The following is a 12,236-nucleotide window of genomic DNA, read 5'->3' on the forward strand; positions in this document are numbered from 1 at the left end:
ATTATTCAGAACAAAGTGTTATTATCGTCACGACTTAACCATCAATTCACCATCACTGGAAATCAACTAATTCATATAATCTTCATAATTTGATGTGAGATGTTGTATCACAATAATATATATTTCAAATAACTCTGAAAATATGTTCAAATTTTTCGAACAAAACTTGAATTCGAGTTTTGATCGAGTCAAACTTGAAAAAAAATTAAAATTTTCGAACTAAACTCGAATTCAAATAAAACTGAATTCAACTTTGAATTTTTCTTCTACTCCACTCAATTCCGTTGATTTGTCTCCCTCTTATATACTTGCGTTTGTAAACACATGTTAACGATAAATCGAATCAAATGGAATCGAATCAAAATATTTAAAAGTCAAATAGTGTAAACAAAATGGAAGAGAAGAAAAAAAAATAAAGAAGGAAACAATTGAGTCAACGTTGCAGAGAGCGCAGAATTGTATTGAGTCAAAATCAGGAATTGTATTAACGTTGACTAAATAATTTTAACATGTGTCATCGCTCTACTTTTTATGTAAAAATAGTTACAGTTATTTTTGGTAAACCTCACTATTTTTATTTTTGATTAGATATTTTGTGAGACGGGTCAACTCTACCGATAAAAAATAATACTCTTTGCATAAAAAGTAATATTTTTTCGTGGATGACCCAAATAAAATATCTCTCACAAAATATGACCCGTGAAACCGTCTCACATGAACTTTTGCCTTTATTTTAATAGATGCTTATGTATTTCATAATAAATCTATATTTATCAATTAAAGTTAAATTTCATAATTACTTTTGATTAAAAAAATTCAGATTTTACATTTCTCTTTCTATTTTACTTTTTAAATAATTTAATTTTAAATATTGATAAAAATTATTTTAACTTTTTAAATTTAAATGAACCATTTTATTATCTGTCTTTTTCACGCACCATATGGTTCGATAAATTTGTAAATTATTGAAAATCTCAACAAATAAATGATGATTAATTAAGTTATAACTTTTTTTTTACAACGATAAATCTTTGTTTTTTTAAATATGTACAAGATAAATATTCGGATTAACATAAGGGCAAATTTCAAAAAAATATCTCTGTACATCTTTTGTTTAATATTCAGTACCTATATGATTTTTTTTACAAATCAATACCTGACAACTATACAAACTTAGTTTTAGCTACCTACAAAGATAAATTTACATTTTGCCCTTTTATTATTTAAATAAATATATAGTTTTATCCACCAAATTAATTGTGTGTTTTCCATCTACCAAAATATTAGTACCTATTATAGGGTTTCAGATACTTGATTTTGTTATTTGAATAGTACTCCAAATGTGTAAACAAATAATATATTTTCGAAAAATAACAAGAAATTCAGTCATTGTTGGTTTTTCATTAAAAATGCATTATGATGACTTATTCATGTCATTTTATTTTTAAAAAAATATAGTTGTTCACTCATCATGAAGTAAGATTAAGTACTTATTTTGACATATAAAGTATATATTTTGAAGTTCCAGATACTTGATTTGACTCTTTAAATACTCCGAATGTGTAAGAAAATACGAAGATCACCATAAATTTAGTTATTGTTTGTCTTTTCATGAAAGGTGTATTTGAATGACATATTCATCTCATTTAATATTTTTTTATAAAAAAAATTAAATTCCAAACTAAGCATGTAAATTTTAAAATATTTAGTTTTACTTGAGAAATACCTATTTGTAAATTTTAAAATATTTAGTTTTACTTGAGAAATACCTATTTTGAGTTTGCAAATACTTGATTTCGTAAATAAGATACTCACAATATGTATTAAAATACTGGATATTCGAATAGACAACGTAAATTCACCAAGTATTGGTATTTCAATAGAAAATGCATTTGGATGACATATTCATCTAATTTAATATATTTTTTTGTTAAAAAAACAAATTTTCAAATAAGCATGAAAATTTTAAAGTACTTAGTTTTACTTGAGAAGTACCTAATTTGAGTTGGCAAATACTTGATTTCGTAAATGAGATACTCACAATATGTATTAAAATATTATATATTTGAATAGACAACGTAGGTTCTCCAAGTGTTGGTATTTCCATGGAATACGCATTTGGATGAGAAGTATCTAATTTGAGTTTGTAAATACTTGATTTGATATAGGAGATACTCATAATATGTCATAGAATACTGGATATTCAAATATGCAACGTAAGTTCACCAAGTGTTGACTTTTCATGTAAAATGCATTTGGATGACATATTCATCACATTTAATATATTTTTTGTAAAAAAACAAAAAACAAATTCTAAAATAAGCATGAATATTTTAAAGTACTTAGTTTTACATGCGAAGTAACTAATTTGAGTTGCAAATACTTGATTTCGTAAATGAGATACTCACAATATGTAACAAAATACTGGATATTCGAATAGGCAATGTAAATTCTCCAAGTTTTGGTATTTTCATGGAATATGCATTTGGATGAAAAGTACCTAATTTGAGTTTTCAAATACTCGATTTGGTACAGGAGATACTCATAATATGTAATAGAATACTGGATATTCGAATATCCAACGTAAGTTCACCCAGTGTTTTCTTTCCACGGAAGATTCGTTTGGATGACATATTTATCTCATTTAATATATTTTTTGTAAAAAAAAAAACAAATTGCCAAATAAGCATGAAAATTTTAAAGTACTTAGTTTTACTTGAGAAATACATAATTTCATATTGCAAATACTTGATTTGGTACATGAGATACTCATAATATGTAATAGAATACTGGATATTCGAATATGAAACTTAAGTTCACAAAGTGTTGGTCTTTCTATGGAATATGCATTTGGATGACATATTCATCTCATTTAATATTTTTTTGTAAAAAAAAAAAAACAAAATCTCAAATAAGCATGGATGTTTAAAAGTACTTAATTTTACTTGAGAAGTACCTAGTTTCATAATGCAAATACTTGATTTGGTACACGAGATACTCATAATATATAAATAGACTACTTGATATTCGAATATGCAAACGTAAGTTCACCAAGTATTGGTCTTTCCATTAAAATATGTATTTGGATTACATATTCATCTTATTTAATATTTTTTTGGTAAAAAAAAATCTCAAATAAGCATGAAAATTTTAAAGTACTTAGTTTTACTTGAGAAGTATCTAATTTGAGTTTGCAAATACTTGATTTCGTAAATGAGATACTCACAATATGCATTAAAATACTGGATATTCGAATATGCAATCTTTCCTTGGAAAATTCATTATGATACTTATTCATATCATTTAAATAAATAAACATGGTTCATTATTCATCGTGGACTAATTGGAAGATGCATTATGAACATAGTTCGTAAATGAGCTTGAAGTTTGCATTTTAAGTATATCTATCGATTTTTGAATTAATGATTTATAAAATACTCATCAATATTAATTGACAATACTTTTGATATTCATTGAATGACTTATTTGACAATTATTCTTATTTGACATAATATTTATTGGTAATTATTCATCACACTTATTAGTATTATTTTCTTTATACTTATGAGTATTAATTTATAATATCATTAATATTCATTCACAATACTTGTTGGTATTCATTAAATAACAAGGCAATACTTCATTTGATATCATCCACATTAGTATTCATTCATAATATTTATTGGTAATCATTCATTATATATATCAATATTCTTTCATTATACTTATTATCAAATTTGAGTTTTTAAATGATAAAATCAATTATCAGTTGAATCTAATTATGTAATACTTTTAACAATTTAGGTATCACATTTTTATTTCACAGATCTCATCATCAAAGGTCACTTAATATTGACTTCAAATTATATATTTTGACATCATCAAATAATCGAATTTGAGTATCTAATGGTAAAATCAAGTATTTGTGGACTCGTATTAGGTTATTTGTATTAATTTAGGTATCACATTTTTACTTAACGAGTGTCATCATCAAAGACCACACAATATTAACTTCAAATTATATATTTTGACATCCCAAAATAGTTGGATATAAGTATTTAAAGAGTAAAATCAAGTATTTGCGAACTCGCATTAGATACTCTTTGTACCAATTTAGCTATCATATTTTTAACTTCACCAATTTAGATACTCTTCGTATCAATACATCTTCCATGAAAAGAACAACACTTGGTAAATTTACGTTGCCTATTCGAATATCCAGTATTTTAATACATATTGTGAGTATGTCATTCAAGATATCAATTATTTACAAACTCAAATTAAATACTTCTCAAGTAAAACTAAATATTTTAAAATTTAAATACTTAGCTGGGAATTTTTTTTGTTTTTTTACAAAAAAATATTAAATGAGATGAATATGTCATCTAAATGCATCTTCCAAGGAAAGATAAACACTTGGTGAGCTTACATTGTATATTCGAATATCCAATATTCTATTACATATTATGAGTATCTCATATACAAAATCAAATATTTGCAATCTCAAATTAGGTACTTCTCAAATAAAATAAGTACTTTAAAATTCACATGCTTAGTTGGGAATTTGTTTTCTTTTGCAAAAAAATATTAATGAGATGAATATGTCATCCAAATGCTTATTCCATAGAAATATCAATACTTGGTGAACTTACGTTGTCTATTCAAATATCCAGTATTTTAATATATATTGGGAGTATCTCATTTACGAAATCAAGTATTTGCAAACTCAAATTAGGTACATCTCAAGTAAAAATAAGTACTTTAAAATTTTCATGTTTAGTTGAGAATTTGTTTTTTTTTTTAAATATTAAATGAAATGAATATGTCATCCAAATGTATATTCTATAAAAATACCAACACTTGGTGAACTTACTTTTCTTATTCGAATATCCAGTATTTTAATACATATTGTGAGTATCTCATTTACGAAATCAAGTATTTGCAAACTCAAATTAAGTACTTCTCATTTAGGGAGTAAAATTAAGTATTGATATACTCGAACTAGATACTTTTTGTGCTAATTTAGGTATCATATTTTAACTTCACAAAAGTAACTCAATATTACTTGAAACTATATTTTTTATATCAATAAATAATCAAAATTGAGTCTTAAAAGAGTAAATCAAGTATATGTGAAATGAAATTAGGTACTATTTGTATCAATTTAGGTAGCACGTTTTTTATTCACAAATCTCATTATCAAATAACATTCAATATTATCTTCGAACTATGTATTTTCACATACTCAATCGAATTTGAGTATTTAGAAGGTAAAATCAAGTATTTGTGGACTCGAATTATGTATTATTTGTATTAATTTAAGTATCACATTTTTACTTCACGAATTTCATCATCGATGTCACTTAATATTAACTTCAAATTATATTTTGGCATTCTCAAATAATTGGATATGAGTATTTACGGGGTAAAATCATTTATTTATAGATTCTAATTAGATACTATTTGTACCAATTTAATTATCACATTTTAACTTCATAAATGACACCATCAAACGTCACTTAATATTACTTGAAACTTAAGTATTTTTTTTACACATTTGAAGTATTCAAATAGCCAAATCAAATATTTGGAACCTCAAAATAGGTATTTTATCGATCAAAATAAGTACTTTTTTCTAATTCAACAATGAGTGAGAAACTGTGTTTTTTCAAAAATTAGATGACATGAATAAGTCATCTTAATGCATTTTCAATTAAAAGACCAACAATTATTGAATTTATTGTGATAGCTCGAAGATCCAGTATTTTCTTAAACATTTGGAGTATTTATAGAGTCAAATCAAACATTTGGAACTCCAAAATAGGTATTTTGTAGGTCAAAATAAATATTTAATCTTATTTCACGATGAGTGATGACCTATGTTTTTTTTAAAAAAAATAAAATGACATGAATAAGTCATCCTAATGTATTTTTCATTAAAAGACCAACAATGACTGAATTTATGATCAATGCTCGAAAATACAGTATTTTCTTATATATTTGGAGTATTCAAAGAGCGAAATCAAGTATCTGAAACCCCATAATAGGTACTTTGTATGTCAAAATAAGTATTTACTTTTATTCCATGATAATTGAGAAACAATATTTTTTAAAAACTATATTTTAAATAAAAAAGCAAGATGTAATGTTTGTGAATAAAATAATATATTTATTTAAATAATATAAAGGGTAAAAATGTAAATTTTGTCTTATAAGGGTTAAAATTAAAAGTATATATTTTTTAGGTACTGATTCCTAAAAAAATATATCTAAGTACTGAATCTTAATTGAAATGTTGACAGATGCATTTTTCTTAAATTTACCGTTAACATAATAGTAAGTAATTATATTAGTAAATTGTATTTAAAGATTTGATTTCCACGAAACATCAAAATAAAATAATTGATGAATTCGAATCCCCATCGAAAGCAACTGTGTTTTCTCCGACACCGAAAGGACAGCGAACACGCAAGCAAAGCATTTGGGCATATAAAGAATAGAGAGCAAGGGTAAACTACAAAGTGACCTTCCTCTCTCTGCTTAGAGGGAAGGAAGGATAAACAAAAGAAGACCAGCCAACCAAGGGAAATATAATCTTCTTTTTTTTTTTTAAGAAAAAAGAGTTTTATTTATTTGGGGCTTCCATATTCAGCAAAGGCAATCCAGATAATCTCTCCTCTTGCTTCTTCTTGTTTCTGATGCGACGTAATATTCCTTTTCGCATGTTGTTGTTGTGCATCTATTTATTTACTGTTGCTAACTATTTTACAAAATTTAATTTATCATTTCTATGCTCAACAGTGAGTAGGTAGGTGAGGTGGTGGTGTTGCGTAATTTTTAAGCACAAGATATTCAACATTGAGTAGGTGGGTGAGGTGGTGGTGTTGCGTAATTTTTAAGCACAAGATTTGTGTCCTTTTGATCTGGGTCATATGGATGGAAGAGGATTAATGGGTGCTGAAAGAATTGGAGATGAGGGGTTGCTGAAAAATTCTGGAATAGGGTTCTTGTGGTGTCCCCAAGGTGAAAAATATAATCTTGGAGGTCTATTTGCGAGTGTTGGGCAGATGGGAATGGGCTTTGGCTTATCACCAAACTCTCCGAATTCCACTGATCAAAGTCGTTTTAAGGTTCTGCCCTCGAGTTTTTTTTGTAAAAATGCCCTACCCGAGCCTGGCCTGCTTGTGGGCAGCTTTCCGGAGTTGGAGATTGAAGAAGCGTTGGAAGTGGAGGAAGAAGGGGTGTTGCCGAAGAAAAAGAGTAGGAAACGGGGTCTTAGGTTTAAAATGACGATCAGAAATCCATCTCTTAGGAGGTTGATAAGTGGGGCAATTTCCGGTGCTGTGTCCCGGACATCGGTTGCGCCTTTGGAGACGATACGGACTCATTTAATGGTCGGAACTTGTGGCCATTCAACGGCTGAAGTGTTTCGGGATATCATGAAGCATGAAGGATGGCAGGGGTTATTTAGAGGTAATCTGGTTAATGTGATTCGGGTTGCACCAAGCAAAGCTATAGAGGTACTTTAGTCTGTTCTGTGTTCCTTTGTTAGTTTTGACTTCACATTTATTATCTTAAATGTGGCAGCATCTTTGTTTTTTTGGGCAGGCTCGTATTAAAGAACTATTGGTATTCGAAATGTTATGTTGTTGTTTGTGTTTACTATTGTTAATGCTGATGTTCTATTGATTGTAACTATTAATTGGAATTTACGTCTGGATTGACTTGCTGATAAAAACATAAAATTGTTGCATGTGGTGACTAGCCGAGTTTTATTTGTTTGTTGATGTGCTATAATTTTGTGAAGAAAACTGTGGATGTACTTTCATTCTTCTGTTTTGAAATGTGATGTAAAAGGCACAGATGTACTGAATATTAATGGTAGAGAGATGTGACTGGGCCACCATATTTTCAATTAACTTCGAAATCCCAGTTTCAGAATCACTCAAACCAGGTTATTCTTTGTTCTTTTTATGGGCAGAGTGGGATAGCCTAGATCCAAGAAACTGGCCCATTAGGTGTGGGAGCCTCTCATGTTTACATGCCAATCTCCTTTACTTAGTGTGGAGTTGATATGGGACCCATGATATTTTCCAATTATTGAGTGGCGGACACCTTTGATGTTCTACTTTTGATAAATCCCTTGAGCATCAATATTTCGTGCATGCACTTTGATCCAGTAAAAAATGTGGTTACAAGCTACACTATTAACACAGACCTGATGGTAGGTTTTTTATGTCATAATTTGGTTTCGTTGGTTCTCAACCAGAGTAGCAGTATTAATTGGCTATACATCACAGAGGAGAGAGCACACACCTAATAGATTTGTTTAACTAATTAGGTGGGAGGGCATAGCACATATTTCTGTGCTCTACAGATTGGTATGGAGTTGATGTGGGACATGCAAGCATTGTTTTGACTTTTTTCTTGACATATTCTCTCTGATAACTGCAGTTATTCGCGTATGATACGGTAAAGAACCAGTTGACTGCTAAACCTGGAGAACAACCCAAAATACATGTGCCCATTTCTCTAATTGCCGGTGCTGTAGCTGGAATCAGCTCTACCATATGTACCTATCCACTCGAGCTGCTCAAAACTCGATTAACCATTCAGGTACAAGAACTCCATTTTCTTGTCATTCATTTATCTATTTTCTTATCACAAAGTTTCAGTTGCGTTATTTTTATCATCCTCAGAGAGGTTCGTACAAAAATCTCATGGATGCTTTCTTGAAAATAGTACGGGAGGAGGGACCTGCCGAGCTTTACAGAGGCCTTACACCAAGTATAATAGGAGTAATTCCATATGCTGCCACCAATTATTTTGCCTATGACTCGTTAAGAAAAGCTTACAAGAAGGTTTTTGATAAGGATGAAATTGAAAATATAGCCACGCTCTTGATAGGATCGGCTGCTGGTGCAATTTCGAGCACTGCAACTTTTCCTCTCGAGGTAGCTCGGAAACATATGCAAGCTGGTGCGCTCAATGGTAGACAGTATAGAAACATGCTTCATGCCCTTCTAAGTATACTCAAACATGAAGGGGTAGAGGGCCTTTATCGAGGGTTGGGTCCTAGCTGCATGAAATTAGTCCCTGCTGCAGGAATTTCTTTCATGTGCTACGAGGCGTGCAAGAAAATTTTAGTTGAAGATGAAGATCGGTAGAAGGTTTATTAAAAGCCCATTTTTGAGGTACGATTCGAGGAAATCTCATCGCCCTTCAACTCTCCCATACCCTTACATTAAAGATCGAGAAGAAACTACTGTCGCTGTGTATTTGAGTGTTTAGTTTTTGCATTGGATTCCTATGTGATGAGATGGTACTGAAGCCAAAGAAAGATTAATTTATATCCTTCCATTGAAACTAGATACAATTTACGTTAAGAATATCCTTCAATCGAGTACCATTATTTGTCTAGGATGACAAAGTTTTCAAGCTCACGAAAGATGATAATAATTCATTTAAGTTGGGTAAATGTCATTTTAGCTGTATTATAAATATTATTATTTTTATTAAATTTATCATAATAACAACTGAAATATATGTGTAATTGTTATCATTATTTATTTATTTTTTTGGGGGCCTCGTTCTTTGAGATATGTTTTCCATGTCAGTTTCGAGTGATTATAGATTGGTTTCAAATTTTGGATGGTTTAAGGATATGAAATTTTATTACTATCAAATTACGAGCGTGAAAAGGTTGACAAGATCAACAGTTTGCAACAGCAAACAAATGGAGGTTTTTAAATCACCAAAAGTTGTCCAAAATTACACCAACAATTCACAAAAATATATATTATATATTAAGAACTTGAAACTTACTACTGGAAAATCTTTCAATCCATGTTTCAAATAAATAAAACACTAATTAGATCCAAGCATAATCTTATGTAGATTTGAAACATGAAGACTCTATCAACCTAATTCCGAATTATATAGTTATAACATAATCAAACCCGAGGAAAAAAAAACGATGAATCGGATCTTGAACTAATTAGATGACTCAACCTACTATTAAATGTAAATTTAACAAGTTAAAAATTCCTGGATCACATTTTAATCACTTGTATTTATTAAAAAAAGAGAAATGAATAGTTCCTTCAAAAAAAAAGGAAAAAGAAAAGACTAGTCAATAGACCAATTAATTCCCCATTTGGCCTCAACCAAATATAGAGATTCTTCATTGTGACCTCACTTGCCCTATGACTATGTTTGTTATTTTCTTTAATCCATTTGAAAATTTGAAATGTACATCCGATGACCATATATATATACATATATATATACATATATATATATATATCACGTTTGGGAAGAAAAGTGAGGTTAAACATTATCAAATCAATCAATTTACAGAAGCCAACGCCAAAAATTTCATCAAGAATTGAACTGATCGTACTATATATCTATATATATATTGTTCATCGATCTTGGCTTTTGAGCAAGAGAAAGAGAGATCCAATATAATCGTAAAAAGAGTGTAAACAGAAGATATGGCTGGTTTGCAAAGATCCGGAACATCATTTAGAAGGCAAGGGTCCTCTGGGCTAGTTTGGGATGACCACAAGTACTTCTCCGTCGAGCTCCGGGGAAAAGCAAAATTCGAAGAATTATCACAACATGACCAAGTATGCACGATTACACGCAACACGTATTGCGCGACGAATACTATTAAGGAGGTCTCGGCCTTAAGCGATCCACCTTCTCCTAGGCTCTCGGGTTGTGGCATGTGCCCGATTTTCGGGAGGGCCGAGTCACACTCCAAGAAACAACGTGAAGGGAACAAGTTTAATTTTTAGTCACGATGACTAGCTAGTTAATAGCTACAAATTTATACAGTTGATCTTGATATTTTTTTTCCTAAGAAATCATATACTATTCCCATGTTACCTCTCTTTTCCTTTGATAAATTTTTTGATACAACGTCTTTTCCTTTTATTTGGTTTCTTATAGTTTTAAAAAAATGAAGAGTAAAATTAAATAATTACAATTATATGTATACATATGTTAGTTTTGAATTTGTCTTGCACTATCTTACTTCACTATCAGAATTAATCATATAAGGTATTTAAAGAGAATCGATTTCAAACTTTTTTTGTAAAGTAGCAATATGGAAATTAACTATGTTTCATTTTTAATTGGATTCGGAATTTTTCAAAATTTTGGTATTTTTTTATTAATAGAATAGTTATTAAGGGTATTATCCAAATTAACAACTAGGTTCATTTTGCAATTAATTTACTTCGATTGCTCTTCTAACGAATACATCAGTTTAGTACCAGCGCGATTTAGGTTATGTTTTGGATGGTACCTAGCCATAAATATTTTTGCATGATATAATGAAAAAATATTGAAATTTTATCATATAAAATATATGTTGGGTACGTACACTAAATTTTTGGTCGTGGTGTAACATGCATTTTTTCTACTTTTGACCATGTTGTGATGAATTTCAATTTAATCATATAACCTATATGTTTTTTTTTTCATATTTGGTCACATGACTTTGTCTTAAGTCTGTTTTTCCCGACAAAACTACCGACTCCAGTTAAAAAAAAAACAAAAAAAAAACATAAAAGTTATAAAATAAAAAATGAAAATTTATTGCAACAAGATCAAAAATGAAAGAGAATGTAAATTTCAAGATTAAAAATACAAATTCATTGTTAACATGATAAAAAATGAAAAAAATGAAAATTGCATACCAAAAATATCATTTGCCCATATATATTTGATACTATGGATGACACATTAAAATTGATGACAATTATATATTCAAACAGATAATAAATGAGCCATTATCATTAAACATTCGACAAATCCCGATAATAAATTATTAACGCCCAAAGGCGAGACACCACAATGACCTATAGGACCACCCCAAATATAAAATACAAACATTATAAATTTATAATACACAATAAATAGAAATTATTTTGTATTCATGAAACACAAATCAAACAATGTGAAATCAGAAAGTCAACAAAGGAGAAAAAACATCAAAATTCACTCCCATCGTGTGAATTTCAGAAGGGTTCACTTTTCATCTATTGTTTTTGGAGTGCGATGCTTCTGAGGATGGGTTCAACGCAAACCATATTCAACATTTATCATATAGAAATAAGACAAAAATTTATATGAGACGATCTCACAGATCGTATTTTGTGAGACGGATCTCTTATTTGATTCATCTATTAAAAAATATTACTTTTTATACTAAAAATATTTTTTTT

General features: G+C 29.3%; 1 protein-coding gene across 2 annotated transcripts; it reads left to right on the plus strand.

The window, feature by feature from the left end:
• Window positions 1-6,413: 6,413 nt before the first annotated feature.
• On the plus strand, window positions 6,414-9,573 carry LOC142546143 (adenine nucleotide transporter BT1, chloroplastic/mitochondrial-like). Of its 2 annotated transcripts, XM_075653678.1 has the most exons (4): window positions 6,414-6,705; window positions 6,802-7,520; window positions 8,455-8,616; window positions 8,700-9,573. In XM_075653678.1, the coding sequence occupies exons 2-4, from the start codon at window positions 6,933-6,935 to the stop codon at window positions 9,165-9,167; spliced, it is 1,218 nt and encodes a 405-aa protein (XP_075509793.1). In that variant the 5' UTR covers window positions 6,414-6,705; window positions 6,802-6,932; the 3' UTR covers window positions 9,168-9,573. The 2 variants fall into 2 exon arrangements, with proteins under 2 accessions (XP_075509793.1, XP_075509792.1); XM_075653677.1 differs by having other exon boundaries at window positions 6,414-7,520.
• Window positions 9,574-12,236: the final 2,663 nt, after the last annotated feature.

Source organism: Primulina tabacum, chromosome 5 (assembly GCF_025594145.1).
Source record: "Primulina tabacum isolate GXHZ01 chromosome 5, ASM2559414v2, whole genome shotgun sequence".
Lineage (NCBI taxonomy): Eukaryota > Viridiplantae > Streptophyta > Magnoliopsida > Lamiales > Gesneriaceae > Primulina > Primulina tabacum.

Bases quoted from the DNA above. Each gene is read 5' to 3' on its own strand.
- LOC142546143 (XM_075653677.1), top strand. From the start codon at position 6,933: ATGGATGGAAGAGGATTAATGGGTGCTGAAAGAATTGGAGATGAGGGG. The intron at 7,521-8,454 runs GTACTTTAGTCT...TGATAACTGCAG, and splicing joins CACCAAGCAAAGCTATAGAG to TTATTCGCGTATGATACGGT. The intron at 8,617-8,699 runs GTACAAGAACTC...TATCATCCTCAG, and splicing joins AAACTCGATTAACCATTCAG to AGAGGTTCGTACAAAAATCT.